Here is a 27176-nt window from a genome sequence, read left to right as displayed (position 1 = left end):
AGAACTGTTTACAGTGTGCTTCAACAGATGACACAGTATCCCAGATTATTCCCGTGACCATTCAGAAGGAGATTCTTGACAATGATGTGTTCTGGGTTCGAGTTCAAGGAGCATTTAATTTGCTACTACCAGTTTCAGTGGCTATCAATAAATTTAAAGGAGATGCACCAAGCCTTTCAAATATTCCAGAGATATTCAGACAACTAAATGCAAATCTAATTGAGCTTTTGCCTTCTTCACCTCTATCCAAAAAAGTAGTAGTAATAGTAGTAAAACAAATATTCACTAAGAGAACTGAGTTTTGCTCTCATCCAGTTCATCTGTCAGCAAACCTTTTGGAACCTCAACGCAGAGGACAACGTTGATCTGAAGATGAATTATCTACTGCAATTGATACAATTATGGAAGTAGCTAAGAATCAGTTCTGTGCAAAGCTTCAGTCCCTGATTCAATCTGGCAGAGATGTGGCCTGATTCGGTGGCCAAATCTCCGAATCCGAATTGAATCAGAGGACCCTTTAATTTCTCCAAATCTAAATTGGAACCCTCCGAATCAATTCAGAGAGATTCGGCGATTCGGACATAGACACAATTTTAAATGTTTTTTCTACATACCTCTAGGTACCAGGCAGCTTGTGAACACTGCGATGCTGGGGCGCATGGAGTGTTCCACAGAAGTGCAGGAGTTCCCCCAGCATGCTCAGCAGCAGACATGGAAGTGGACCAGAAGCACTTCTGGTCCACTTCTGGGTCCACTGGGGAGCATGCTGGGCCCCCCCTCAGCGACTGGTGCCACTAACGAAATTCCTGAGGAGCTAGAGTCCACATTAGAAACACCAACATCACAAGTGTCACTTTCCTTTGAAGACAGAGCAAAGACTGAGCAAGCGTGGAGACTAAATTAATCTCTCAGACACAAAGCAATTCTCAATGGCCTTCAGGACTAAGGCACATTAGAGAAATGTATTAAATGGATCACTGTGGCTTTACTTGACCCCAAACAGACTATTTTGGTTCTCAGAACTATCAATCTAGACTCTTTTAATAAGCACTTAATTAATGCGCTATTTGACATGACTAGCACTAATCTAATCTACTCATAAAATCAAATGGAAAATAGAAAGTCAATAGTTATAAAAACATATGAAACTGGCTGACAATTTAGAAAAATAATCTGAATAACAGAGGGCTAAATAAGTCTTTTTCATAGAAAAAAATCCAAGGAAGGACCAGGAATGAAGACATACCTTGAAAACTGTTCCAGACTGATGGCTCATAATACCTCATCTGCCAAGACCCAGCTTGGAGATGAGAAAAGAACAGTAAATAACTGTAGAGAAGAGTTTGGGGTACCATACTTCTCTGAATTGTTAAATGTTCTTATTAGAGATGTGGCGGAATCAGACTGAGATCAGACTCCTCCCCCTACTCCAATATTGAGGAAATCTGAATATAGTTATTAATTTAATCTAAACTTTTAGTCTTTTCAAGAACAGGAGTGTGCAGAACACCCAGACTTCTAGGTAGTGCAGACCTAGACCTGAAATCAGTAGTTTAAGAACCTTAAGAAAAAATTTAAAAAGCTGCATGGCTCTCTGAAGCTAAGTACAGATAGTCAAAAAGCCTGAGGCTGAATTGAATCAATCTTCACAGGTTAGTCTAAATTGTAGAGACTGAACTGAAAAGCCTGTGAACAGACATTTAATTTTTTATTCCAGCTATGCAGCTACATGCCTGAAGTGGCCCAGGCCAAAAACCTAGAGTACAGCTTCCTGCTCAGCTTGGGTCAAAGCAAGCCCACCCAACCTGCAAAAGGGAGTTTGCAGGGTAGGTGCAAAACATCCTGGGATGCCGGGAGACTGTGAGTTAACTTGAATCTGGAGGGGATCTGGGACAGAAGTTCAATAAACTGATTTAATCAGGTAAGTTTGATACTATATCCATCCAGGTTTATCTTAAACTGGTTTCGGCCATTTTGAAAGTGATTTATGTGCACTGGATGTCTGTTGTGTTACAGATTTGAACTGATTTATGTGTAATCTCTGCCCCTAGCCTGACAGTGAATGGGTTAACCAATTATGCAGCCTATATGCACAAGCAATAGTGGGGGACCACATATGTAAATCTAATCCAATTGAAGTGAATTATTCCCACTAATTTTGATGGACCCAGAATTCACTTCATGGGTACTGGGAGCTACCCCTCACACACAATTCTTTACAATGTAGAACAATACTTCAGCTCATTCACATTCTAGGGCTAGGAACAGAAGTTACACATAAACCAGTTTAAGTGATCAGAAACTGGTTTAAACCTATAATAGAACAATTCAGTGCACATAATTCAGTGCACATAAACCAGTTTCAAAATGGTTAAATCTGGTTTAAGATAAACCTCATGATTACACAGTCAGGTGGGTGGCAAATTGGCTTGGGGTCACACTCAGAGAGTGATGGTGGATGGATCGGTATCAACCTGGAAGAATGTGGGCAATGGATTCCCACAAGGCTTGGTCCTTTGACCTGTGCTGTTCAATGTCTTCATCAGTGACTTGGATGAGGGCATGGAAAGCACTCGGTCCCAATTCTCAGATGATACCAAATTATGGGGTAAAGTTAACACACTAGAGGGTAGGGAATGAATCCAGGCCAATCTGGACAGGTTGGAAAAGTAGGCAGAACAGAATAGGATGCAGTTCAACAAGGACAAGTGCGAAGTGCTGCACCTAGGGAGAAGGAATCACCATCACACTTACAGGTTGGGGGAGGACCTTCTCAGCAGCACAGCAGCGGAAAGGGACCTCGGAGTCATTGTTGACACCTAGGTAAACATAAGGCATCAACGTGACGAAGCAATCAGTAAAACCAACCACATTTTATCACACATTAGCAGGTGCATGAAAAACAGATCCAGAGAGGTGATACTTCTCCTCTATGTGGCATTGTTCAGGCCACAGTTGGAGTACTGCATCCAGTTTTGGGCACCATACTTCAAGAGGGGTGTGGACAACCTCAAGAGGGTTCAGAGGAGGTCCACTCATATGGTTAGGGTCCTGCACACAAAGCCCTACAAGGAGAGATTGAGGGCCCTAGATATCTTCATCCTCCGCATGAGAAGGCTGAGAGGTGATCTTGTGGCTACCTACAAACTCACTGGGGGAAGGGGGAGGGGCAGCAAGGAATATGAGATACTCTGCTTACCAGAGCACCCCTTCGAGTAACTAGGAACAATGGCCACAAACTGACAGAGAGCAGATTTAGGTTAGACAGCAGGAGGAACTCCTTCACAGTAAGGGTTGCCAGAATCTGGAATGGGCTTCCAAGGGAGGTGGTACTCTCCCCCACCTTGGGGGTCCTTAAGAGGAGGCTAGACATGCACCTGGCTGGGGTTGTCTGACCCCAGCACTCTTTACTGCCCATGGCAGGGGGTCGGACTTGATGATCTACTAAGGTCCCTTCTGACCCAAACATCTATGAATCTATGAAACCTGGTTGAACATAGTATTAGACTTAACTGATCTGGGTAAAACCAATTTATGAAACTTCTGTCCAAGACCCCTTCCTGGTTCAAGTTAAATCACAGTCCCCCAGCATTCCAGCATGCTTTCCAGCCCTGGGCTGGGCTAGGTTGTCTGCTCTGAAAAGGTTGGGGCAGGAGGCAGGGACTGTTCCCCCCACTCCCAAGGCAAACCCCAGCTGTGGTCTGGGGCCAGGGATAAGGGTTAATCTCCCTCACACACACCCCCGAGTACAGAGCTGCCCTTCCCTGCTAAAAACTTACTGCTGGCTGTGACTGCGGACTACAAATCCCAGAGGCACCTGGAAGCAGGAGGAGGAAGTGATGAGCAACTCTGCAGAGTCCTGCTGTTGTGATTCTGGACTGCAAATCCCACAGACCTCTGGAGCATCAGGAAGAGGAAGCAAACACATAGCCCATGCTGGCAATGTGCTAGAGAACTGTGCTCTAGCTCCCCCCAGCTTCTGGCCTGAGCTACTACAGAGATATGGCTGCATTTCCTGAATCAAAAGTGAATGTCTGTCCAGTTATTTCTTAGTTTAATCTCTGCATCTTAAACTAACCTGCAACAACTGAATCAATTCAGCCTTGGGCTTTTTGACTGTCTATACTTAGCCTATATGTCAGCATCCTGTACCTTTATTTTGGGCATTGAGCATATAATATGCAAGCTTACTTAATTTTTCTTATGGCCTGCAAATAATCTTTAAAGTACCACAGTAAAATTCCTTCTCCAAAGGGATTATAAGTAAAACCCTACAGCCTTCAAATGTCAGTTTGCTCACTACTCTTCTACCTACAGTAATTGAAAAGAGGTCTCCTGCGAAGGAGCAACAGCACAGGTCAAAAGGTTAAAGGTACTAAAAACTACAAAAGAAAAAGGTTAAGTCTCCAGGTGGCAATGAATTATTTGTACAGAACATCACTGAACACAAAGAATGTGGAGAAATGTTCAGTGCCCACTACCAGGTCTGCTACTGTTTCCACGAAAACATGTCTTTGGTATCTAAATATCAGCATAATGTAAAGTGACACTAACAGGCTCTCAGTTGTATTCAAATCATTAATCTCATTTGATTTAAGGTTCATGATATTATGCCATTGCAATGCCCAAATTTATGAGTGAATATTAAGAACTGGACAGTAGTGTAATTACACTTCTCACTGATTTGCACTGCAGGTAGCTAATTAAAGGTGTTATCTCTTGCATCTGCATCTACAATGTAATAGTTGTCACACTTTACTCAAGTAAAAGGGAGATCTAAACTTCTGAAAATTTAAAACTTGAGGCAGTTACCATCTCTCATGCACACAGGCCACCTATAAAAGCCAAACTAAAGTTCCCCTTAATTATACATTATGTTGTAGATTTAAAAAAAATGCAAAATTTTAAATTAAGTTTTAAAAAGAAAATTCCTTCTCAAATTAAATCAAACAATCTCATTTAAAATGAACACCATGAGCTTAAAAGATAACACCTCAGCCTTTTATAATTTTATTTGCATAAGAAATGCCTAATGTGAAACAGATGAAGGGGAAAAATATTCTCCACTCTATGTTCAGTTTATTTTTCTGCACTTGACAGTAGTTATACACAAAGAGGGGTTTTCTGTTTCACTATTGTCCATTTCCCTGTTGTCTTTGCTAGTCTTTTGTAAAGACAACAAACTGAATTTTTCTTTTCCACCCAAACTGAATTTGGTTAATTAAATCTTTTACTTCCTGTCATAAACCTACTGCATTTGGTACTAGATAAAGTGTTCAATATGTATAATTATTTTAATTGCATAGTTTTACAAAATGGACAGTTTACTGGGTTGACTTTAACAATGCACAATTACAAAGAGTGTTCAATAGGGTAAACGCTTCTTTAAAACCTTCCTTGGAAAAAAAAATGCTGCAAATTAAAGTCAACAGGCAATGCCATAGGCGACACATCAGTGGACACGGTGGGGCACATGCTCCCCCAGATTTGTGCACCCACAATGGCCATAGGGCTGGCCAGACCAGTACAGGCAGGAGCTGTTTCTACAGCCTAGAGGGCAGGGCCCAGCACAGGAGGGCAGAGTGGGGTGGTGGCGCTTGTTACCACTGCCACCACTGTAAGAACTCCTGTGCCAGCTACACCACCAGCAGCAGAAAGAGTAATGGACTTTGGGGGGTGGGAAGGGAGGAGAACATGCTGCTCTCACCTCCCTCTGCTGCGAGCCACTCATTCACTGGACTGCAGCTCTATCCCAACACCATCGCCCAGCCACCGCTACTACCACTATTCCTGTCAGGCCACCTGCGCTGCCCTCCACCCCACCTGCCCTCCATGGTAAAGCTGCAGCCTGAGGAGCATCGGTGGCTAGGCCATAGCAGTGCAGCAGAGCCAGGACGGAGTATGAGTGGCTGTTGGCAAGAGGAGGTGAGGGCAGCGCAGGCCCTGGTGGGCAGCTGAGGTGGGGCTCCTGGCAAAGGCAGCAATGAATCTTGCCACCCCACCTCACCCTCCCTCTGGGCAGTGGAGGTGGTTCCTGCCCATACCAGTCAAGCCAGGCTGCAGCCCTGTGCCCTGCTGGGAGTACACAAATCCCGGGGGGGGGTGGACACGCTCCCCCATACCCCCCTTATGCATTGCCGATGCCCACCCCCTACAGACTTACCTGCAGAGAGCTGCAGGAGCTGCTCTCTACCACGCTGCCTGACTGCCACATGCATGTGCGTGCACACATGTGGCATCCCCTGTGATCACACTTCTCCCACTCCCCCTAGCCCCAAGCAGCCACTTGCAAGCTGGAACTCTGCCAGCCTGCAAGGGGAAACCCACTGTTTCCTGCGTTTTCTCCTTTAAAGGAGACAAACTGCATTTTTCTGTTTTTTGGAAACTAAACTGGAGAAGGATGACAGTAAAGCCTGAAGGCACCAATAACACATTAGTCATCTTGGCTTCCCATCTTGTCTAAATGGAAGAACAGCAAAATTTGGGTATATCAGAATTTACAGGGACAAGATTCAAGTGTTTATCATGCTTAAATTCCACAGGTACTTCTATGTACAGGCTACAATTTGATCCCAACTTAGAAATTAACTCTGTATCAAACACATACACATCTAAATCAACAGTTAGCATTACTTTTTTATTAATGTGGATAACTATGCAGTTATCATTACCAGTCTAAATACATCAGATAAAGATCAACTTCTGTCCAAAAGTATTTGCTTGTGAAGCAACTGCATGATCAAACTCCCAGGTATTAATAAATGATTCAAACACTCCTTACAAAATTAGTAACCTTCAGAGTATTTCCTTTCTCAGGGGTGGCTGAAGCTATTATAATTTACCAGAGAAATATCTCATTGTATAGAATTAACACATAATTTACCAGAGAAAAAGACTTTCCCAACTATTCCAGGGTCTTACTTACAGGAATATTTTCCTTATAACACAGCAGTCCAACAGGGGTCCTGTGAGTTAAGCTGCAGTTTCCAGGCTCCTGCTTGACTGCAACTCTGGTTGCAACCACAGTCAGGAACTCCAGGCTCCCCCTCCCTCCTGCCCCCACTCCTTGGGAAAAGATAGTTGGATGGCAGCATGGGGAAATGAGGGTAAGTCCAGGGTCACATGGGTGTGTGGTGCAACAACTGGGGGTGCTGCTTGCACAGGCAAGCACAGTGCAGAGGATCGGGTGGGGTTTCCATTGATGTGCCCAGTGCAGCAGTGGGGTGGAAGGGAGGGGTGGCCCAGGGGCTCATGGCTTATCCTGATGCAGCCTGCAAGGCATGTGGCCCCAGACTGCTTGGAAGCTGGACAGCCTGTAAAAAGGTATATACTACCATATGAACATAGTTAATGTACACCAAAACAATTAAAAAATGTAACAGCCTAAACACAACAGAATTTCTTTTAAAAGCTTTTCCTGGTGCTAGACCAACTATGATTACCACTAGCTTTTTAAGCTTGTTCTCCACATTGAATGGGTTTTTAATGAGTTTCCAGTTGCTACTCATTTATGACACTCTTAATTGACTATGGCCATGCATTTTTTTCTAGATTGTACTAGTCATGTTAGCATACAAAAGACCCAGTCAGTAAATACTTTCATTTATCAATATGGACAGAGTAAGCCACTCCCGGAGTATAACTGAATTAACTGGACACCAGATTACCTTATTCCATTTTTATGCTTCTAATGGGAGTTGTACGAGCAGATATCTGGCCTATAATTCATCTGACAAAACTGTTCTGTTCAGAAAGACTACAAAAAGTGCTGCTAATGAAAATGTTTATAATCGGTTCCCTTATACCCCTTACTTTATAAATACTGAAAATCGCCATCTGTCCAAGTGTATGTTTCTTTTTTTCCAGTTTCTAATCACTTTGCAATTAGTCAAGGAAGCCATGCCATGGCCTGTGAAAGACTTATATATTCATCAACTGAAAAAACAAAAACAAAAAAGCCACCTGAAACAAAAGTGGGTGGCAGTTTGTGGCATCTTCTCTTGAATGCCAAGGGAAATTTTAGCAAAAGAAAATGAGAGGTGCATCTCCAATCTGTCTTCAGTGAATGTCTCTATTGGATATTTAACTACATCAGTTACATGGAATAACAAAAAGGGCTAGAAAATATCGGCTCAAAACAATCTATTTTCTTTTTCTGCCAATTTCTTCCCAACGGGCCTATGTACAATTTCTTTCTTTCAACATTAGCATAGGAAGTGCAGACCAAAGGCCAGTCGCAGTCTGCCTTAGCTTTGTCTATTGATTACTCTATTGCCTCCTAAAAGGGAAGACAGTTCCAGCTGTAATGTTGCCAAGGATACAAAGTGCCAGCCATGAGGTATGGCTTAGTGCATTCTTTGATTATGAAACAGAGGTCTTCTAGTTCCTTGAAACTCAATACAACTAAAGCTGAATGAAAAAAATTATTCAACCAATCTGTGCTGGCAAGAAGGAAATGGTTTCTTCCAATTATGAATGCTGTGCACTTCCAGCTGCTTACTATTTCATCATTATTTGTAAACATACTAAGGGAGATTCATTCCTGACAGAACTCCTAGTGAAACCAGTAGACTTATACCAGAGTTGAAGTTGGTCTGATGTTTAAGACTGTTCAGATTTCCTGAAAAGTATGTAATATTTCATAAATTAAGAAACAACAATAAAGGTAAAAAATAGTTCTGATATAACCTATGAATAGACCTGAATTTGTTTCTTTATTTTTTTTTTTTTTTACAAACAATAAAGCATTTCTTAGGGAACTGAAGATAATTAAACTGAAATGTAACTAGTTTGATCTCTTTACTACACTGTTTGGCTGGATCCAGATGTGGAAGCACATGCGGTTCCCCGGGGACAAATATGTGCTGCTGCTACTTGTCCCCAGTGAATACCTGTGCACACATGCTCTAGCACATGGCACATTGCCCTGGGTAGGGTAGTGGAGGCTGGGGCCAGCACCTGCACTAGCCCCAACAGCCTTACCTGGGGCCCTGGGGGCCTTCTGGGGCTCCCACAGCAGCTATCTGGCAAATTAGCAGGACAGGGAATGCCTGTATGTACGGTGTGTGCAGCATGCAGTGCCACAGGGGGGTCTGTGATGCTGCATACCATGTGTGCACAATCGTATAGGATGTACCCTTTGAGACTATTAAATATGTACTTGATTGGTATCAAAGCTCCTAATAATACTTATTATGAAATGTACTGAACTAATTAGGGTGCTGCTACATTTTACAGATATTGGTTCACAATAGTATACATTTCATTTTCACATATGAACTTATTCCTGATGCTTGAGTGGCTGAGGGAAATTATTAGAGTGCGGATTTGTGTAACTGGCATTTGCTTAGTTCTAACTGGTCTACTCTGATTGGCCCAGAAACTTCTGAGTTATATGCTAATTTTTAAGTAGATTTCTGATTAAATATCCTCCATAACCCCAAGAGATCATAGCACGATTTTTCACCACTCTTCCGTTTTTCCTCCCCAGAAAAATCCCATTAGTCACAACACCTTGCTATCCTAGTTGGTTTTCTATAGCACTTGCTCCATCCATTTCATATACTCCCATATCTTCCACCACATTCTCTGAATAAGGCTAGCATCTTCTGTGATGTGACAAAGAAAAACAGAAAGAAAGAAAAATATATTTAGATTGAAAGCCAAAGAAATCCAGAAATGATCTTTCCCCATTTTGTGCACCAACTGATCTCAGTAAAAACCTAGACAGCCACCAGTATAACCCATAATCACCTGCATCCAGTTTAACTAACAGCCATTCAGTTATCTTCACAGCCTGCATGCTCATTATGGGTCCACAGGCTAATCACCCACAGCAGTCAATCTCATAAAGGTATTTCCTAGGGTCCAGTTGTGCACTCACTGAAATCAATCTGTTCTCAGGTCCACCCATGTAAACCCACAGAACTTCCACACTCATTGATAGTGATTCTCTAGATTCCAGTCCCAATATGGCAACCAGGGGACAGGGCAACTGCCAAGGGGTGGGGCTACCCATGTGGCTTTCGAAAGCTCACCAAAACTTGTTAAGTGGCCCTCCAGCTGAAATAATTGCCCGCCCCTGCACTATAGTGTCTCTCTCCTGACACTGAGTAAGCACATCAATTTAACTTCCTGCAGGCTGTTTGCAGCTGCAAAGGTATGGCAGCAACTCCCAGTTTTACACAAAAAGTTATTTTTAGCAATTATAATGTAATCCAGCTTTTCCAAACACCTGACCAAAACATATGCGATTTCTCTGCTATTCTAGAAAGCAGTTTGTTGATATAAGACATCAGGCTTGACATTTTATAGGTATTCTTTTCATTACTGGCATTTATTTTAGCCTGTGATTTCATTCTAAAGATCGCTTACCCGTCACATCTCTCTCTCTGCATTTGTGACTATTTTGCTAAATTTATTCTGACATCCACACAGAGAGAAATACTGAAAGTAATTAAAATAAAACTTCCTCAGCATTTTCACTGTGATTACAGAACTCTTTATAAATCTTCTCTTTTACAAGTTCTAAATGCCAGACCTACTCGTTAGGTTGTAATTCCTCCTTGGACTTTGTTAGACTTCAGCCATCTGCTAAATTCTATAAAGGCATACCACCAACATACATGATCACATGCCCATATGTCTGTGGGATTAAACTGGTTGGCAAAACAGATATCTGTACTGCATTCAGCTTCCTTTTTCCAAAAAAATTACCTTTTACAATAGTAATAAGCTTGCATTAGTAGAATGCTGCCGTTTATGTAAAATTTCTGTTCTTTAGTGTTCACATCATGTCTCAATGAATTTTAAAGTAAACCAAATTTTACAAAAAAAAAAAGTATGCATAATAACAGATTCAGTTTCGATTCTTAGAATATTAAAAGTGGATTTTCAGCAGAAACAGGTGATTATTGATAGAGTAAATTTACTCCTGATTTATGCAAGAATTTGTACCTAGGGCCCGATCTACGTTGCTAAGAGAGGAATAAAAACATTTGAATTTTCATCTGTAATATTGTTTCTTAAAAGTTCTCTTAGGAGTAAAACTAGATTCTGCCTATTAACACTATTTTGTATAGTCATGAGCTCAAGGTCCTGATCTTGAGACCTTACACAAACCTAGATCATGGCTAAATGTGAAATGCAGTAACATCACCCTACTGTGTATCAAGTGTCTGAACATGCAACAGCTGCTCACAAATATAGGTGTCTAACTGGAAAGAGGAGAATTATGAAGCAGCTGTCTTTTGTGGTAGGAGCCTCTTACAAATGGACAAGCTTAATGCCACTGTTGCACAGTAAATTACCACTATACTAACCAAAGCAACCCCTTCACTTTCAACATTGACACACTAAGAACTAATAGCAGATATTAAAGGAATTCAGTGACAAAAGACATCTGCCATGTCACTAGCATAAGCACACCTCTCCCCTGCTACCTATGCAGTGCCTCCGTGGGAACTGCAACCCCCACATCTAAATATCCAGTACAGCCCCACCCTGTCTCTCAGGCTAGGGACAGACATTACACATAAACCGGTTTAAATGATCAGAAGCTGGTTTAAACCTGTAATAGAACAAAAGATAAGTGCACATAAACCAGTCTGAAGATGGATGAAACTGGTTTGAGATGCTACATTCAACCAGGTTTATTAGACTTAACTGATTTGACTCAAACCATGTCTGTCCCAGACCCCTTGCTGGTTTAAGATAAACCAGTCACCCCCAGCATCCCAGCATGCTCTCTGGGCTGGGTGGGCCGCTCTACTCCACAGCAGGGTTGGCCCCTTCCCTCTGCCTCCTGGCTGGTGCTCCAGCCAAGATTTGCAGTCACAGCAGGGTTGCCTGGCTTCCCCCTGCCCTATGCCCCTCCCCACCCTGCCCCACCCTCGCTGCTTGCTGGACAAGCAGGGATTCCCCGCTCCCTCACTCCTATCTCCTACAGCATGGACCGCAGCCTTAGGGACCCTAAGCATGCGGTATGCTAGCTTACGCTGAGAGATACCTCTGTCTGTGAGTCTCTCCAATTTCACTGGGACAGGCAGACAGAACAGAGGCTGCTTAGGGCTGTTTGGTGCTAATCAACAGGTCAGTAAGCTGTTTAAGAAGAGTTTGAAGTAATTGAAAGAAGTTATTGTTTTGCTAATGAGGTGATAAACACTGTTATCAGCCCCTTGCTGTCTTGCTCCCCTGTCAGTTTGCTGCAGACAGTATAAAGAAGCAGGGAAAAAGACTGAAAAGCTCCATATCACCAACAGATGCATGCACTGCACACCCCGCCCCTCTTGCCTCAGAGTACTAGCTGGGGTATGGGGTCTGGCAACACTCCCGCCCCTTCGGCAACAAGCAAGGAAAAGCCTGGGATAGTGCTGGCAAACCTCCCTAATCAGAGAGTCCTGCCTGGGCCAAGCCACACCCCACCTCAGCTCAGCACTGCGCAAGGAAGGGAGGGATGCTCTAGCACCCCCTGGCTTCTAGCCTGAGCCACTGCAGGCATGTGCCTGCATTTCTGGGATGTGTGTGCAGTTACAAAGTGATTTAGCTTAATCAGGTTAAACTAACCTGCAAAGTTTGAATCAATTCAGGCTCAGGCTTTTTGAATGTCTGTCCCTAGCCTCGAAGACAACCCATCTTTTTTCTGTGCCATTTTACCTCTGGAGAAGAAAATAGAGGCCTAAGAGTAAATGTGATTTTTGGACCCAAGTCTAATTTTGCACCACATGTAAAATGGTACAACTCCATTAGCTACAACGGTTTATTCTCAAAATCAGGCCCATTATCAATACAACAAGGTAAACATTCAAAGGAGCAAGATTTGCTGAGCTATTTGCATTGGTTCTAATAACTATAATTGTCACAATGAACTCAAATAATGTGGTGCACTTTCAATCACAGTCATTTTATCAGAAACTTGGATTTGTTTTTATTGAGTCAATTAGTTTCAGAGTGATAGCATTTTCATAGTTGTTAGGGGCTGGAAGGGACCTTACAGATCATCAGGTCCAGCCCCACTGCACTTGCGCAAGAAAGACTGCTGGGATCAGCTGAATCCAGCAAGATGAGCATCAAGACACTTTTTGAAGATCGCCAGGGTGGATGACTATCACCTCTGGGGGGAGCCTGTTCCAAACCCTTGCACTCGACTTGTAAATAAGTTTTCCCTTATGTCTAATGCTGGGCACAAAATAAAATGACATACCCACACTATGTAAAATGGCAGCCATCATTTTTGAGGACTAAGTGAACCTTCAAATGGGGGATTTGTAATTTTAATGAAAGTGTCCTATTCAGCAAACCTTTCACACACACACGCATGCATGCATGCACACAGTTATGGTTAGCATGCCAACTCTGAATCAGCTAGGCAGCTTACAGTATAAAGTTCTTCAGATTGAATGTGAAAAAAAAAAAAAATCAGATAATAACTGCTTCTATGTTAACATTTTTAAATAAACTGTCCTATCTCCCTTCATTTAATGACATTACAGACAATTCCTGTTAACATCTGTAAGAATTCAGCAGAGCACTTAACAGGACTAAGACCTTGTGATGCACACGCACATATACTTCCTTTAGTCTATAAGAAGAAAATCCACCCTGACTTCTACTTGTTAAAATAAACAAAAGAAACTTATTTTATTCAGATAAATGATTATGAAATAAGGAAAACAAAACAATATCTAAGTCTAAGTACAAACATTCAAAAAGCTCCTGGTGGAAGCACTCTATCACACGTTACTTAAAGTGCTGTAAGTAAACTGCTATAAGAGCAGGAATGAACCAAGCAGACATTTGCTATTTAGTGAGTGGGGCTCACTTCCTGCCTACAATGCTCCCAGGAGGCTGCCAGAGTGTCCTCTGTCCTCAACTCTACCCCCCGCCAACTGGCGACTGTCAGCAGTGGCTGGGGGAGGTGGTGAAGGAAGGGGAATGGATCCACCCTTCCATGACCCCCACAACTTGCTGGCTGGAGTCTTGCGGGTAGGGGGGGCAGGCTAGGTCCATACAGCAGGGGAGCACCATTTTTCTCTGCCTCAGTATCTTGACAGCTGCAGCAAGGAGCTGCAGCATGAGGCTAGCCAGCTTAGCTTTTCATTGAGCCAGGAACTGGGTTGGGGGAGAGGGAGGAGGAGAGAGAAGAAAGGAACCTCCCTACTGCACAGACCTAACCCGGCCTCCAACAGCCACAAAGACCCAGCCCCCAACACCCCAGACAGCAAGCTGTGGTGGGGAGCCTACATAGTGGGGTCCTTCCCTTCCCCTAACCTCCCCCTGCCAACACCTCCTGACAATGGCATCCAGGAGCTGCAGCACGGGGCTGCCCAGCCCAGATTTTTGCTGTGCTGGAAACTGGGGCCAGGCAGAGCAGGGAATAGAGGCTCTCTGCCACATGGACCCCACTAAGACCTGAGACCACAACCTTGGGGGAGGGGCAGGGATCCACACAGCAGAGAGGCTTCATTTTCCCCACCTGGCTGCACAAAGAGGAGACAGAACCTTTTCTGTCTCCTCTCTGTGACAGCCCAGGGGTAGGGTTGGATCAGTCGCTGGGAACAGATGACAACTGGCTGAGGCTAGCAAGCCACCCAGAAAAGGTTCCCAGGGATGGCAGTAGAATATGGTCTATGCCGAAGCATGATGGATGTGGTACAGCTGTTCTAAAAAATGCTCTAACCTAAAGCACTTTAGTTTAATACCATATACATTAAGGGTTTTAACTTAAGAGTGGGATCCACCATTTTTAAAGCACTTTAAGTCCCATAAACGTGTGTTCTGTCATGGCTTTAAAGTGCTTTCTACATACTTAACACACATTAAGTATAACAGCTGTACCTGTACAATGGTTGTATAGTGGAGTGTCAAATCGACCTCACTAAAAAGCAAAGTTTACAAAACAGATGAAGTGTGATGGATCTTCAACTCAAGCTGACTGGCATAGCTCCACTCAAGAAAGAGATTTGTCCTGGCACAGGCAACAATAGTACTGACTTATCTAGGCTATCCTATCAGTATACCAAAACCTCAGTCCTATTTTAGAGAGACTGCCTCATTATGTAAATGGACTTTCTTCAGTCTCTCTGTGCTGATTCAGTTCTTGGTCTCTCTGCTAAAAAGGTTAACAAGGCCCACCTACAAAGACTATAGTTTTTGCAACATGCACGGCGGATCATCAGGAACTGGACAAATACCAATGGCAAATTTTGATACAGACCACACATGGTGACAGTTTTCAGCAATTATTGACCTGGGCCAAGACTTGAATTAGCAATGTAATGGTGACAGACTCTACATCTACCAAGAATTGCATAAACTATGCATCTTAGAATAGAAATTTACATTAATTATAATATTATATATTTAATAAGTGTATCAGTAATTATTTAATTATAAATTTATATACAAAAATGTTATAACCAGGGCAAAAAAGTATTTTATAAATTCAAATGTAAATCATACTCTGTTGCTGAATACGCTTTTAAGATATGCTGCATTTAAAAAGTACAAAACTTACCATTGTCTTCAATGGAGAAGTAGAAGATATCACTAGTAGCATTGTCACCTTCTTTCAAGACATAGCTAATCTTCATTTCATCAATATCAGCTGATAACAAAGAAACATGATAAGTCTTTTACCAAAATATTTTACTGTAGAATTCAAGGTTTATCAATACAATTTAAACTTTAATATTTTAAAGTAATATATGATAACATCTCACAAACTACTTCGTCACAGGTAAACAAAGAAAAAGCCAATCTTAGAACACGTATAATTTTAAACTATATAAACAAGAATTCACCTCCTACTGCTGTCCCAGTTTTAACTTATTAGATTATTCAGTTTGAAAAAAAAAGGAAAAACAGTGGAATTTAGTGGGTTTGGACTGTAACACGCAGCTTAAAAGAATAATTTAATTTCCAACTCTGGTTTTCAGAAATTCTTAATCAACATTATAATTAAATAATGTTGCTATACCTAAATTTTAAGTTGGAAGTAAAGATTTGTCTACAGTTTTGTTTTTGAGGTGGGTTGGGAGGCACATACAAAATTATTCCAGATAAAAATGTATCAGAAGATGCAGGGATAAATGTCATAATTAAGTTAATATCTAAACTAATTAAAAACTTAATCTGATGTTCACAGAATGGAATGAGATTGTTTCTATTGATCTGTGATTGCATCCAAAACTCCCTGAGTTGTTTCCATGGAGCTTCACATATTTATTTCTTCATACATCACTCAATCAAAAGATCCTGGATCTAATACTGAGTGTGTGACAGTTAGGCCCCCTCTACATATTACAGGTATTGCAATTACCTTGAGACCAGCTACACATGAAAAGTAGCTTTCACATAATAAAAAGCTCCAGTCAGCTATAAAGTTAGACCTCAAAAATGTGTAGTACCTTCTATAGCTGGTCACTACTGAGCTCTAGTTTACATGTGTAGCAGGGTGTCCCCTGCAGCTGGGAGCTGCATCAACTGTGGGCTCCCAGCTGCAGGGGTGCACTTTGCCCAGCTGGGGCTGTGAGTCCCACAGCTGCTGGGGCCTCTAAGCCCTATGAGCTGCAAGCTCTGGATCATAGCAGCAACCTACAGCTGCCAGGACCCAGACTCCCACAGCTGCAGATGCTGGATCCCTACAGCACCCCACCCCTAGACTCTGAGGTGCTGAAAACCACACATTCCCACTCATGGGGATATGCCCATTGTACCTTTTCCTGCACGTGTAAAGGGGCCTTTACAGAGTTTGATAACGGTTGTACCTGCAAGCAAGCTATTTTTGTACTTCTAGTCAAATGAAATCATTCTTCTTTCAAGAGGTGAAACATCTTGAATGAGCAGTAAAAATAAACATATCAATTTGTGTTTTTTTCTACATCAGAGCTTGAAAGGTGAACATGCCTTTTAAATGACATTCTAATAAAAATCTGAAATTTGTTACAGAAAAGTGTCCAAAAGCTATATACAAATTTATAAAAGCAAACTGAGGGCGAATGTACAATTTAGCCACTTTAAAAGGGGAGGGAGAGCTGCTTCTTAGGAGCATGCAGCAGCTGTTACATGAATATGATCCTGTAGGAATACAAGATGACTAAATTACCCTAACTTTGAGCCTGGATGAAGCAGGGGTGAAGTTTGAGCAGTTTTGCTGTATGCTTACATCACTACAAAATCATGCAGCAGTGACAGCTGCAGGGTACCAGCAATGATATAATTGTTACATCTAGCTCTACACCTGGAAGATTTTTTCTGCTTCCCAATTTATGAGGTTTGTTTCTTCAACAAGAGCAATGTTATTTATTAAAGCACCTAACCCCAGTGGAATGCTTCATTCTCTCAGCTGTTTTAATCAGCATTAGATAGGTATAGATTGTTCCTATCTAATGCAAAAACCAAACTGCACAGATGAAAAGAAACACTACAAGGTTCTCCTCATCAGTTCCCCATGTATCAAAGACAAGTGAGTTTCCTCCCCTAACACCCCAAAATTTAAAGATGTTCAAAGATCTATTACAGCAGGCTTGTCCAACATATGACCCGTGAGCCACCATGCAGCCCACCAAGGCATTTTCTGTGGCCCGCAGTGCTGTGACCGAAAACCCCTTGTCCCTCCCCAGCCTCTCAACAGCTTCCTAATGGCTGCTGAAGGGCTGGGGAAGGGAAAAGTCTCTCTCTCTGACACACACACACACACACCAGCGCAGCGCGGCCCGGCTGGGCCCCTTGCAGGGCCAGACCCCTCCCCAGCTGGGGGCAGCGCCGGCTGTGACTGCTGAGCGGCCCTGCCCGCCCCGAGGAGCCGATGCCTGCCCAAGCGGCCGCAACCAGTGCTGCGGGCTCGGGGCAGGCGCAGGATGGAGACTTCACGTGAGAACTTTGCCACTGGGTGGCAGAGAAACAGCTCCACTCATGGGCCCGGGACACGCCAGTCGCTGGTGGGGAGGATGCACGTCCGGTAGTGCCTAGGCTCCTGCCCCCGCCTCCCCACCCCGACATGAGCCCATGCCCATGCCCTGCGCTGCCAGAGGCCCCATGCAGGAAGCCAAGCAGCAGCTGGTGGCACTGCCGGCCTACGCCTGCCTCCTAACCCGCTCATTTCAAGCCAGCCCCGCTGCCCTGCCCCACAGCAAGGCGGCGCCTGCTCCTCCGACCAATCTCCCCCTGGAGTCCCAAGGGGGCTGCTTCTCATGTGCTGGGGATGGGAAGCAGCACAGGCACACAGCCATGGGGGCAGCAAGGTGGGCAGCAGCGGAGTGGAGGGTGCCTTTCCCACACATGCCAGGGTGTCTCTGGCCGGGAGGACAAGGAGGAGCCCGGACTGGGGCTCCCATGCCTGGCAGCAGCTCTCCCCGCCCCGCTCCTCTCCATGCCCGGCTGCAGCTGTGGCTGTGCCCAGCTGAGCTGCAAGTCTCTCTCGCAGCCTCTCGGATGCTCTGAGGAGCCCCCGCTCCCTCCTCTCCTGCCTGCCTCTTGCAAGGCAATGAGTGGTGGAGGCTGCAAAGCGCCGCGCAGATCTCCCACTGAGACACATCCCTCCACCTTTGATTAGTTTCCACTCTGGCTGATATCTTTTCCACATTTGATCTGTCGACTTGCATTATGCTTCTTTCATTATGCGACAGTATTTATTTTAGTCAAGTGTTTTGGTTTTGGATTTTAAACCACATTTCCAGCCCCATTTCATTGTCACGTCCTGCAGCTTCATTGGTGTCAAAGGTCATGTGACATCACTTCCTGATGTGATACCGCTTCCTGTGAGGTCTTTGAATATGGCTTGCCAGCCCACTGTGCATGGGCAAAGTTCGTGATCGACCCCCACATTCAAAAAGGTTGGACACCCCTGTACTGTCTCAGCAGAAATCTATAGCTTCTCCACTGCCACCCAGCTTTCTTAGGCTGCCTTCTCAGCTCAATAATGACAGAGTTAACCCAACATAGCTCCTGATCTGAAAAAGGTGACATGAAAAATTTAATTTAGCCTTAGCCTGTGTTAGATTTTATAGCATTACATTTAGAAGTTTCCCTGCCAGTTTCCTTGAAGGATAGTGGATCTGGGGAGCAAGCCATGTAAAATGCACCATTCCTGACCCTCTGCCTAGTCTGTTTCTACTTGCAAGTAAATCTATAACCCAATCAAGATCACTCTTCCTCCAGAAACAGGGATATCTACTTCCCCACTTCCAACATATCAGCACTAGAGTCTGAATTAAAGACAGTGAGACTAGAATCCCAAAACCCTTAGGCAATTCATAAAAGGTTATAGTAGGCCTCCTGTTACACATGTTAGTACCACATTCTAGCCCCTGGACCGTGCGTTAAGAATGTCACCAAGACTTAAGTGACCAAAGAACTTTTCAATTAGGTCTTGGCATGTAAATCAAGCTTTCCAGTTTTATTTTAAAAGGCATTTTTTGTAATACTAAGACTACCTTTATAAACAGTGTCAGATTTTAAATGAATGTTGTCATTTTTTTTTAAAGGGATTCAAGTTTAACTTTAAACCAGGATTCAAAGGAAATAGGGATAGACTGTTGAAACCATGATGGCCCAGGAAATGTCACAAGGCAAGTTATTTTGTGATATTTTGATTAACTGTCTACATAGTTGGAAGAGTTGTTGGGTTTTTTTGAGTGCACAGTGCCTTTTTTCAAATAACACAAAAATAAAAAGATAAAACTTACTTGCCTTTGAAGGTATCTTGGCTAACATCTTGTAGGATCTAAAGACTATAAATAAATAAAACCATTAGCACTAACCTTGTGTAAAAGTATTAATGCTCTCATTTCCAAAGCCAGTATTAATGATGAACCCATGCTCTGGCCCATCCGTAATTCTGTATTTCAGCAGTTTGTGTGGGCTGTCTCTGTCTTCTGCCTTCAGTGACTTGCTGGTGATTAGGAAACCCAAGTGCCCTTTTGGAAGGCTTTTCAAGGTTGGGGCACCCTTGTTTACCACTAACTGTGGCACCCCATTGTCCAGAGAATTGATGTGAATCTTCATCATCTGGGGTTGATGAGTCTCCAGAATTGTGTCAGGAAAAAGGTAAAAGTCTGTGTGGGTTCCATCAGTGACAGTGAAGGAGAAGCTGTCCTGGCTGGTTTCTGTACCATCATGTCTATAGCTGATGAGATTCTCATTCAAGTCTTGTTTAGTGAAGCTGGTCACAGGGTAGGTGCTGTTGTATAAAATCTGGCCATGAACAGGGACCTGAATTACTATGAAATGGAGCAAGTTGTCAGGGGTGTCCCGGTCTTCCACAGTTAACTCAAAGGGGGTGATCAGTTTGGTCTCCCCTTCCTCAACCACCAGCTCATTGATAGTTAGAACTGGCTTTTTATTGTCCACATCAGTAATGGAGACCCTGAAGGTGCGGAAGACTGGATTATAGCCATCTGTCACTTCAAACTCAAAGCTGTCCATCTTCACCTCATCCTCTGCAGTATGGATATAGTAAATCTTGTTGCCAGCTAGCTGGAGCTGAGTGAAGGCAGTAACAGGCACCCCAGGACTGTCTGAGTTCTCCAAGTGACCCCGACTAGGTGCCCGGGTGATACCGAAGCGCAGATTTTCATCGGGACTATTAATATCACTTGTGCTGAGCAAATCAGTTGTGAGAGTCACCTTCCCACCCTCTTTCAGAGTAACCCCTTTGCTGACCACCTCAGGGAAGACCATGTCAATGCTGCTGATGGTAATATAAAAGTATCTGTCTATCAAGGGATTAATGGCATCTGTGACATCAAACTTAACCAGGTCACGGACCCCATGTTGGCTAGTGTGAACATAATGGATAAGACCCTGGTCTATGTCATTCTGGGTGAAGTTCATACCTTGTGTAATGTTGCCTAACACCTCCCTCTGCTTGTTTAAGAGCTGCAGAAGACCCTGCTCAGGTGCCAAACGGATGATATAGGTGAGGCTCCTGTCCTCTGAATCTATGTCTGTGGCTTTAAGGTCCCGGTTTGTGATAACCTTGGTCTCGCCAATCTCCACTTCTAACCCCTGATTGATAGCCATCCTGGGGGTCTCATCATCCACCAGGATTACCATAATCAGCACTTCCTGTTCCACTATATGCTGGCCATCACTTAGCTGGATTTTGAAGCTGTCTTCTGTAGTCTCCGAATCATCATGTTCATACACAATGCTAGAGGCCTCTTGGATCTCCTCCAATGTGAAGTTGTGAACAGGTAAGGTACCGGTTGCAAGCTGCTGCACAATCCGCCCATGCTTGGGAGGAACAGTGATGAAGAAGTGAAGCTCATCTGGGGGAAGATCAGCATCGGCTGCATTAAGGATAGGTGTGTCTATCACTAGGCTCATTCCTTCAAGCACCACAAATTCTTGCACAAACAGTTCAGGCTTTTCATCATTGGTGGGGATAATGACAATGGGGAAGAAATGGTGAGGAGAGAAGTTGATGCCATCAGAGCAGCAGAAAGTGAATCTGTCCTCTACAGGCTCAACCCCTTTGTGAATGCTTTGCACATAGTTGATGTGTCCCAGACGAATATCTTTGATGGAAAAGGCACTGATGGCAGTGCCAGCCCTAGACTTTTCAGAGCCAGGGGCTGGAGAGATGTTTTCCAGGTATCCAGAAGTGGACTGAATAGCGATGGTGCACAAGAGGTCATCCCTAGGAGTATCTATATCCTCTGCATCCAGCTGCTCCAGAGTCAAGGTATTCTTCCCCCCCTCAGAGACAACGAAGCGCTCTGCCCCAACCTTCACTTCAGGTGCAATGCTATCCACAGGCAACACCGTCACAGATACACGTACACCTTGTACCATGCTGCCTCCCACTACCCACTCACTGGAGAGATCAGAGATGGTGAGATTGAAGAAGTCATGGCTCTTCTTCAGGCCAATCTCTCCACCTGTATGACCATAGACTACTGTCCCACTTATGAGATCCTGCTGAGTGAATCTCTCTGAGTGAATCCCATTCACCAGAATGTCACCCAGTTTAGGGGGATCCTCTACAATGAAAGTCAGTGTCAAGTCATCAGTATCCTCATCTGTTCCCTGGATAAGGGAGGTAGTGATCTCAGTGGCACCATTTTCCAGGACATCAATTGAGGCTCCCAGAAGCCCATTACCACCAGGAAGAGTGATGCTAGGGCTTTCATCATCAACTGGCTGCACAGTGATCCTCACAGTGATTGGCACATGGTGGACCCCATCACTCACTTCTAGTTGATAAGAGTCACTGGTGAACTCATCACCACTGTGCTGATAGGATATGCGCCCACTGGCAATATCATCTAGCAGGAAAGATTCCCCTTGGACCATCATACCCTCCTCCAAATAATACAAATGGCCGTGCTGGGGTGCCTGGGTTAAAGTGAAGACAATGCGGTCTGTGTTTGTATCTGGGTCAGCAGCATCTAATTGACTGCTTGTGACAAGGAAGTTGCTTCCTTCAAGCACAGTGAAGCCTGTGTTAGTGATCTGGGGTGGCTGGTTGTCTACTGGCTGGAGGAAGAGAGTGAAAGTACCTGGTACAGAGTTGCCTGCTGAGTCTTCAACACTGTAGGTAAACTGCACCACCCTTGGGGTGATCCCCAGCTCTTGGTTTGGAGGCTGGTAAGCCACCTTGTGGTGGTTCACCTGGGCTTGGGTGAACTGGGTAATGGACATCTCAGGGTTGTCAGCCAGCACAATCTCCCCAGCTAGTACAGAGTGGTTTTCATCAATATCCATTGGGGGTGTGAGCAGGGTGTATTTCAACTCTCTGTCATCCGTGTCCAGGTCAGTGTAGCGCAGGTAGCGCTTTCTGAAGTGGGTCAACTGGTATTCCAGGACAGTCAGTTGTAGGCTAGTGCCTGGGTACAGTTCTGGAGGCAAGCTGTCAACTGGCTGCACTCTGACAGTGAGCACCTGCTCCCCAGACTCATTAGGAGGATCATTATCATCCTGGAGGCGGAAGAAGATCTGATCCGTCACAGAGGTGGTGCTATGGGGTCCTGTGTGCCTGTAGAACAACCTTCCATCCAGGATGTCCTGCTGCCGCCACTCACTCACCACCTTCTCATACACACCCTCACTCTCCACAAAGTGCCAAGAGGAGGGAGGGGCACCACCAGCCTTCTCTACATCCTTTCCTCTCTCATAGGATGGTGGCAGCTCTGCCTGACGCAGCAGAAGCTCACCTAGGCGGCGTTGGGGATGCAAAGCTTGGGAAGACATTACAGGCTCTTCTTGAAGCACAAAGCAGATAGCGGCATCATTAGAGTCAATGTCCGTGGCACTGAGGATGAAGGGTGAGATCTGGACTGCCTGGTGCTCTCTCAGCACCAGCCCGGTGTTGGCACTGAGTAGGGGTGGCTGATCGTCAGCTGGGGCAATCGTGATGGGGAAAAGAAACTCCACCTGGTGCTTCCCATCCTCCATCCGGAAGACAATGTTGTCGCTGTAGCTGTGCTCACTGTCATCATGCTGGTAAACCACATGCCCAGCCTCCAGCTCAGCAGCTGTGAAGTGCTTGCGGCCAGGCGGTGCCCCCAGCACCTTCAGCTCGCCATGCCGTAGGCCCCGCACCACCCAGACCTTCACTTCATCCAGGTTGTCCTCATCACTGATCTCCAGGCTGCCTGCAAGCGGCCTGGACTGGCCCTCAAACAGCATCAGCTGGGGGCCCAAGGCTCGGTTGAGCGTGGCCACGGGGGCCAGTGTGTTCATGGGCTTCACCACCACCACGAAGGCAAAGGGCTCTGAAGAGGCACCCTCAGGGTCCAGCACCTCCATTTCCAGCTGGAAGAGCCGCTCCCGGTCCGAGTCCACAGTGGGTGGCTGGTAGGCGATCTTCAGCTCCCTCACCTCACGCTGGGTGAAGGCGGCGAGCGGCCGGCCGGGGTCGTCAGTGCTGAGCAGGTAGCCGTGCCGGCGCGGGTCGGCACTGCCCCCCGAGGTGAGGTTGAAAAGCAGCAGGTCCGCGGGGGTCTCCAGGTCTTCTGCAGCCAGCGCCTCAGGGGTGAGGGCAGCAAGCACGAACTGGTCCACCTCCATCACCAGCAGCGCTGCTGAGCTGGGCCGGGGGGGCTTGTTCTCAGTGCCCTCAAGGATCCGCACCACCACCTGGAAATACTCCCGCTCGCTGGGCCCCGTCGCCCCAGCTGGTAGTGCGTCCACCCTCATGGGCACGTAGTCGCGGTCGGGAGAGCCGGCGGGCGCCGCGTGCTGGTAGCGCACCCCCTCCTGCAGGAAGGTGCCGCAGTCCCGGCTGTAGCCAGGGGGCAGGGGCTGGCCGGCGGCGTCCACCAGACGGCCGTGGGCGGGCAGGCGGGTGCCGGGCAGCGGCAGCGCGGTGAGGCGGCAGGCCTGCAAGCCGTCGGGGAAGCCCAGCACGCGGGCGTCGAGCGGGAGGCTGAGGCCGCGCAGCTGGGCCACGGGCAGCGGCAGGTTGCGGGCGAGCAGGCGCAGCTGCTGGAAGAGCACCTCCACGTGCAGCGCCAGCGGCAGGACCCGCGCGCGGCCCGCGCCGTCGGCGCGCAGCAGCAGGCGCAGGCGGTGGGCGGCGGGGCTGCGCCCCCCGTAGTGCGTGTAGCTCACCTGGCGCGGCCCGAAGGCGCAGGGGAAGCGCGGCGGCGCCAGCGCGCCCGGCGGCGGCTGCAGCCCGTCCGGCAGCAGGCTCAGCTCGCAGCGCTCGCCCGGCGGCGGCCGCACCACCAGGTCCCGCGCCGGGTCCAGCCACGCCGAGCGACCCAGCGGCACCCGCAGCCCGCGGTTGGCCACCACCAGCTCCGGCTCCGGCGGAGCCCCTGCGCCCGCCCCACTACACACCAGCACCAGCACCAGCACCAGCACCGCGCTGCCTCCCGCCATCCCGCGCAGCGACCAGGAGCGCAGCGCTGCCTCCCGCCGCCGCTACTAAAGGGCTTGGCGGGCAGCGCCGCCCACAGCCCGGCCCCGGCCCCTCGGGGGGGGGGTGTCCCCTCCTCCCCGCCACAGCGACGCGTGGCCTACCTGCGGCGGCGCTCCTGCGTGCCTCGGAGCGGGGCGGGGGGTTGACACCAGCCGCGGGGGCATGCCTGGCCCTTGGGCCGGCAGGTGCCCCGGGCACCGCCGTGCCCGCCCAGCGCACAAGTCCTTTTCCTCGTCGCGTTTGGCTTTTCCCTTTCCTGCCCCCGAGTCCGCCGCGGAGGAGGGACGCCGAGCTCGCCGACCGGCGCCGGAGCGGGGAAGAAACGCGGCTCCCTCAGACGCCGGCCGTCGCCTCGCCCGCCTTGCTGCAATAGTGCCCACCCCGAGGCGTTTCACGCACAGCCCCTGCATCACTAAACGGTGATTTCGCTCCCTCGTGTGAAAGAGCCTTAGCCAAATAAACCAGCAAACCTCTGAATGTGAAACGCTGACCCAGTGTCCCAACCTGTCTTCGGCCTCTGACACGACTGCTCTTTCCTCTGCCATGCCTGATCCTGCACCACTTGAATTACTACCTCTGTAGGATCTCCCTTGCACGCACCTTTGGCTTTTTTTTCCCCCTTGCTTTTTTCCTCCTTCCTTCCCTGCTTTACCTTTTGTTTGCCTCGTTTCTACCTATTTACATCCTCACTGACATCCTGTCACACTTCTGCCTTCTCTCATTCCTTGGAGCCTCAGATCAGTGGAGACTCCCTATGTCTGATGAAGGGTGACTGCACCCAAAAGCTTGCCAAGAACTTTTTTCCAACTACTCAGTTGATCTAATAAAAAACATCACATCTACCCAAAGGACTCTGCCTCCATAAAGACAGGTACTTGCTTTGCAAGCAAAGCCAAAGCAAATGCCCCTTCGAAAGGTCTCACTAGGTTCCCCTTGCAAGAAGAAAGTGTATTTTTCATGTCCAGGAGATGGTGTCTGAGGTGGAGGGGGGTTAAGCCTGAGCAGTCTAAACAATTGGGCACTTTCAATCTACCTTCTCTCTCACTTTTCCTTTTTCCAGTTCATCTGGTGCATGATCAGGCATGGCAGAGGGGAGAGGAAGCAGCAGTTGTCTTTCGGGTAGAACAAGGGTCAGGACACTGGGTCAGTGTGGTAGGGCAAAACGCTTCAGCATTTCACATTCAGAGATTTGCTCTTTCATGTAGTTAATGCTAATTTATAAAATGAAGTTTCCGCTGGATTAAAGTGTCATTGTTTTTTTAAAAAGCATTACATGTTGCAGAGGTTTGGAGGGGTTTAACCACCTTTATCCCACACTGTCTTGAATAACATCTTTTTAAGGTCTTAACCCATTAGAATGTATTGTCTCTTGGTATCAGCCATTGCAACGGGAAAGGAGAGAAGTGGCTCCTGCTTCCCTGTCACCTCTCTTCTGGCACTTCTATGGCTTTGGTCCCAGTTATTGAGTCAGAAACTTTTGAAAGCAGTTTGCTTTTGCCAGTAGCATGATTTGCTTTTGTGGTGGAACTTGACAGCCAAGATGCTTTTAACCAGGGAAGGAGGCAAAAGAGGTTTCCAACTTGCCTTGAATAAGAAGCCTTACTAAAGGGGCATCGATAAGTAGAGTTTATAAAAAAAAAAAAGATGGCTCTTCTGTTTCTATAAAGTCTATGGAGGGATTAAAGAGCAAATGAGACTTTAAAGAGCAAATAAGGATTTGACTATGTACTAACTTGGGGCCAAGACTGTGTTTCCATTTACACTTCTTTCAGCTTGAACAATGAAACTAGCCCAATCACTTTTACATTCCTTTACTGTTGTTTCTGATCAGCTGGACTTCCAAGGTTTCATGCACTAAGCCAGTGGCAGGGTGAAACACAATGTGAAATGCTGAAGAGATTTGTTCTTTTATTTAGTTAACGCTAATTAATTTGATAAACAGTTTCCATTGGATTGAAGTGACGCAGATTTTTAAAAGCATTGTGTGTTGCAGTTTATTTTTAAAACTGCATTTATCCCACAGTCTGTCTTTAATATTATTTGTGTTCTTAACCTATTACAATTTATTGTTTCTTTGTAATATCCTCTTAGGACTATGAGAAGCCACATTTTTTCCTTTGTCTGCCTTGATCTTTGCTTTTATTTAAATCACTTGGTGGTTTGCCACTGACAAAGGCAAGACAGGATCTTTCCTACCAGGTGTTATAATTAACTTTTTGTTTAATTCTTGGTTTGAGCAGCCATGAAATTGATACCAGAACAAATTTCAACATACTGTACCACGCTTCTTTCTTTAGAAGCAGTAGAG

The 27176-nt window shown here is 45.9% G+C and overlaps 1 protein-coding gene across 2 annotated transcripts in view; it reads right to left on the bottom strand.

The window, feature by feature from the left end:
* The window catches only part of FREM3 (FRAS1 related extracellular matrix 3), a 132979-nt gene extending 108098 nt beyond the window's left edge, over nt 1-24881 (bottom strand). For both annotated transcript variants that reach the window (XR_016440780.1, XM_090036453.1), the window contains exons 1-2: nt 19761-24881; nt 15515-15604 (exon numbers count right to left, since the gene is read on the bottom strand). Coding sequence is in view for 1 of the 2 variants with exons in the window: in XM_090036453.1 (XP_089892579.1) it covers nt 15515-15604; nt 19761-24828 (5158 nt within the window). In the remaining variant the exon portion in view is untranslated. The remainder of the gene's footprint in view (nt 1-15514; nt 15605-19760) is intronic.
* Nucleotides 24882-27176: the final 2295 nt, after the last annotated feature.

This window comes from Crocodylus siamensis, chromosome 2, assembly GCF_052110815.1.
Source record: "Crocodylus siamensis isolate JL-2025a chromosome 2, ASM5211081v1, whole genome shotgun sequence".
Classification (NCBI taxonomy): domain Eukaryota; kingdom Metazoa; phylum Chordata; order Crocodylia; family Crocodylidae; genus Crocodylus; species Crocodylus siamensis.
Note: the sequence above shows the minus strand (reverse complement) of the source record. Positions and strands in the feature narration are given on the sequence as shown.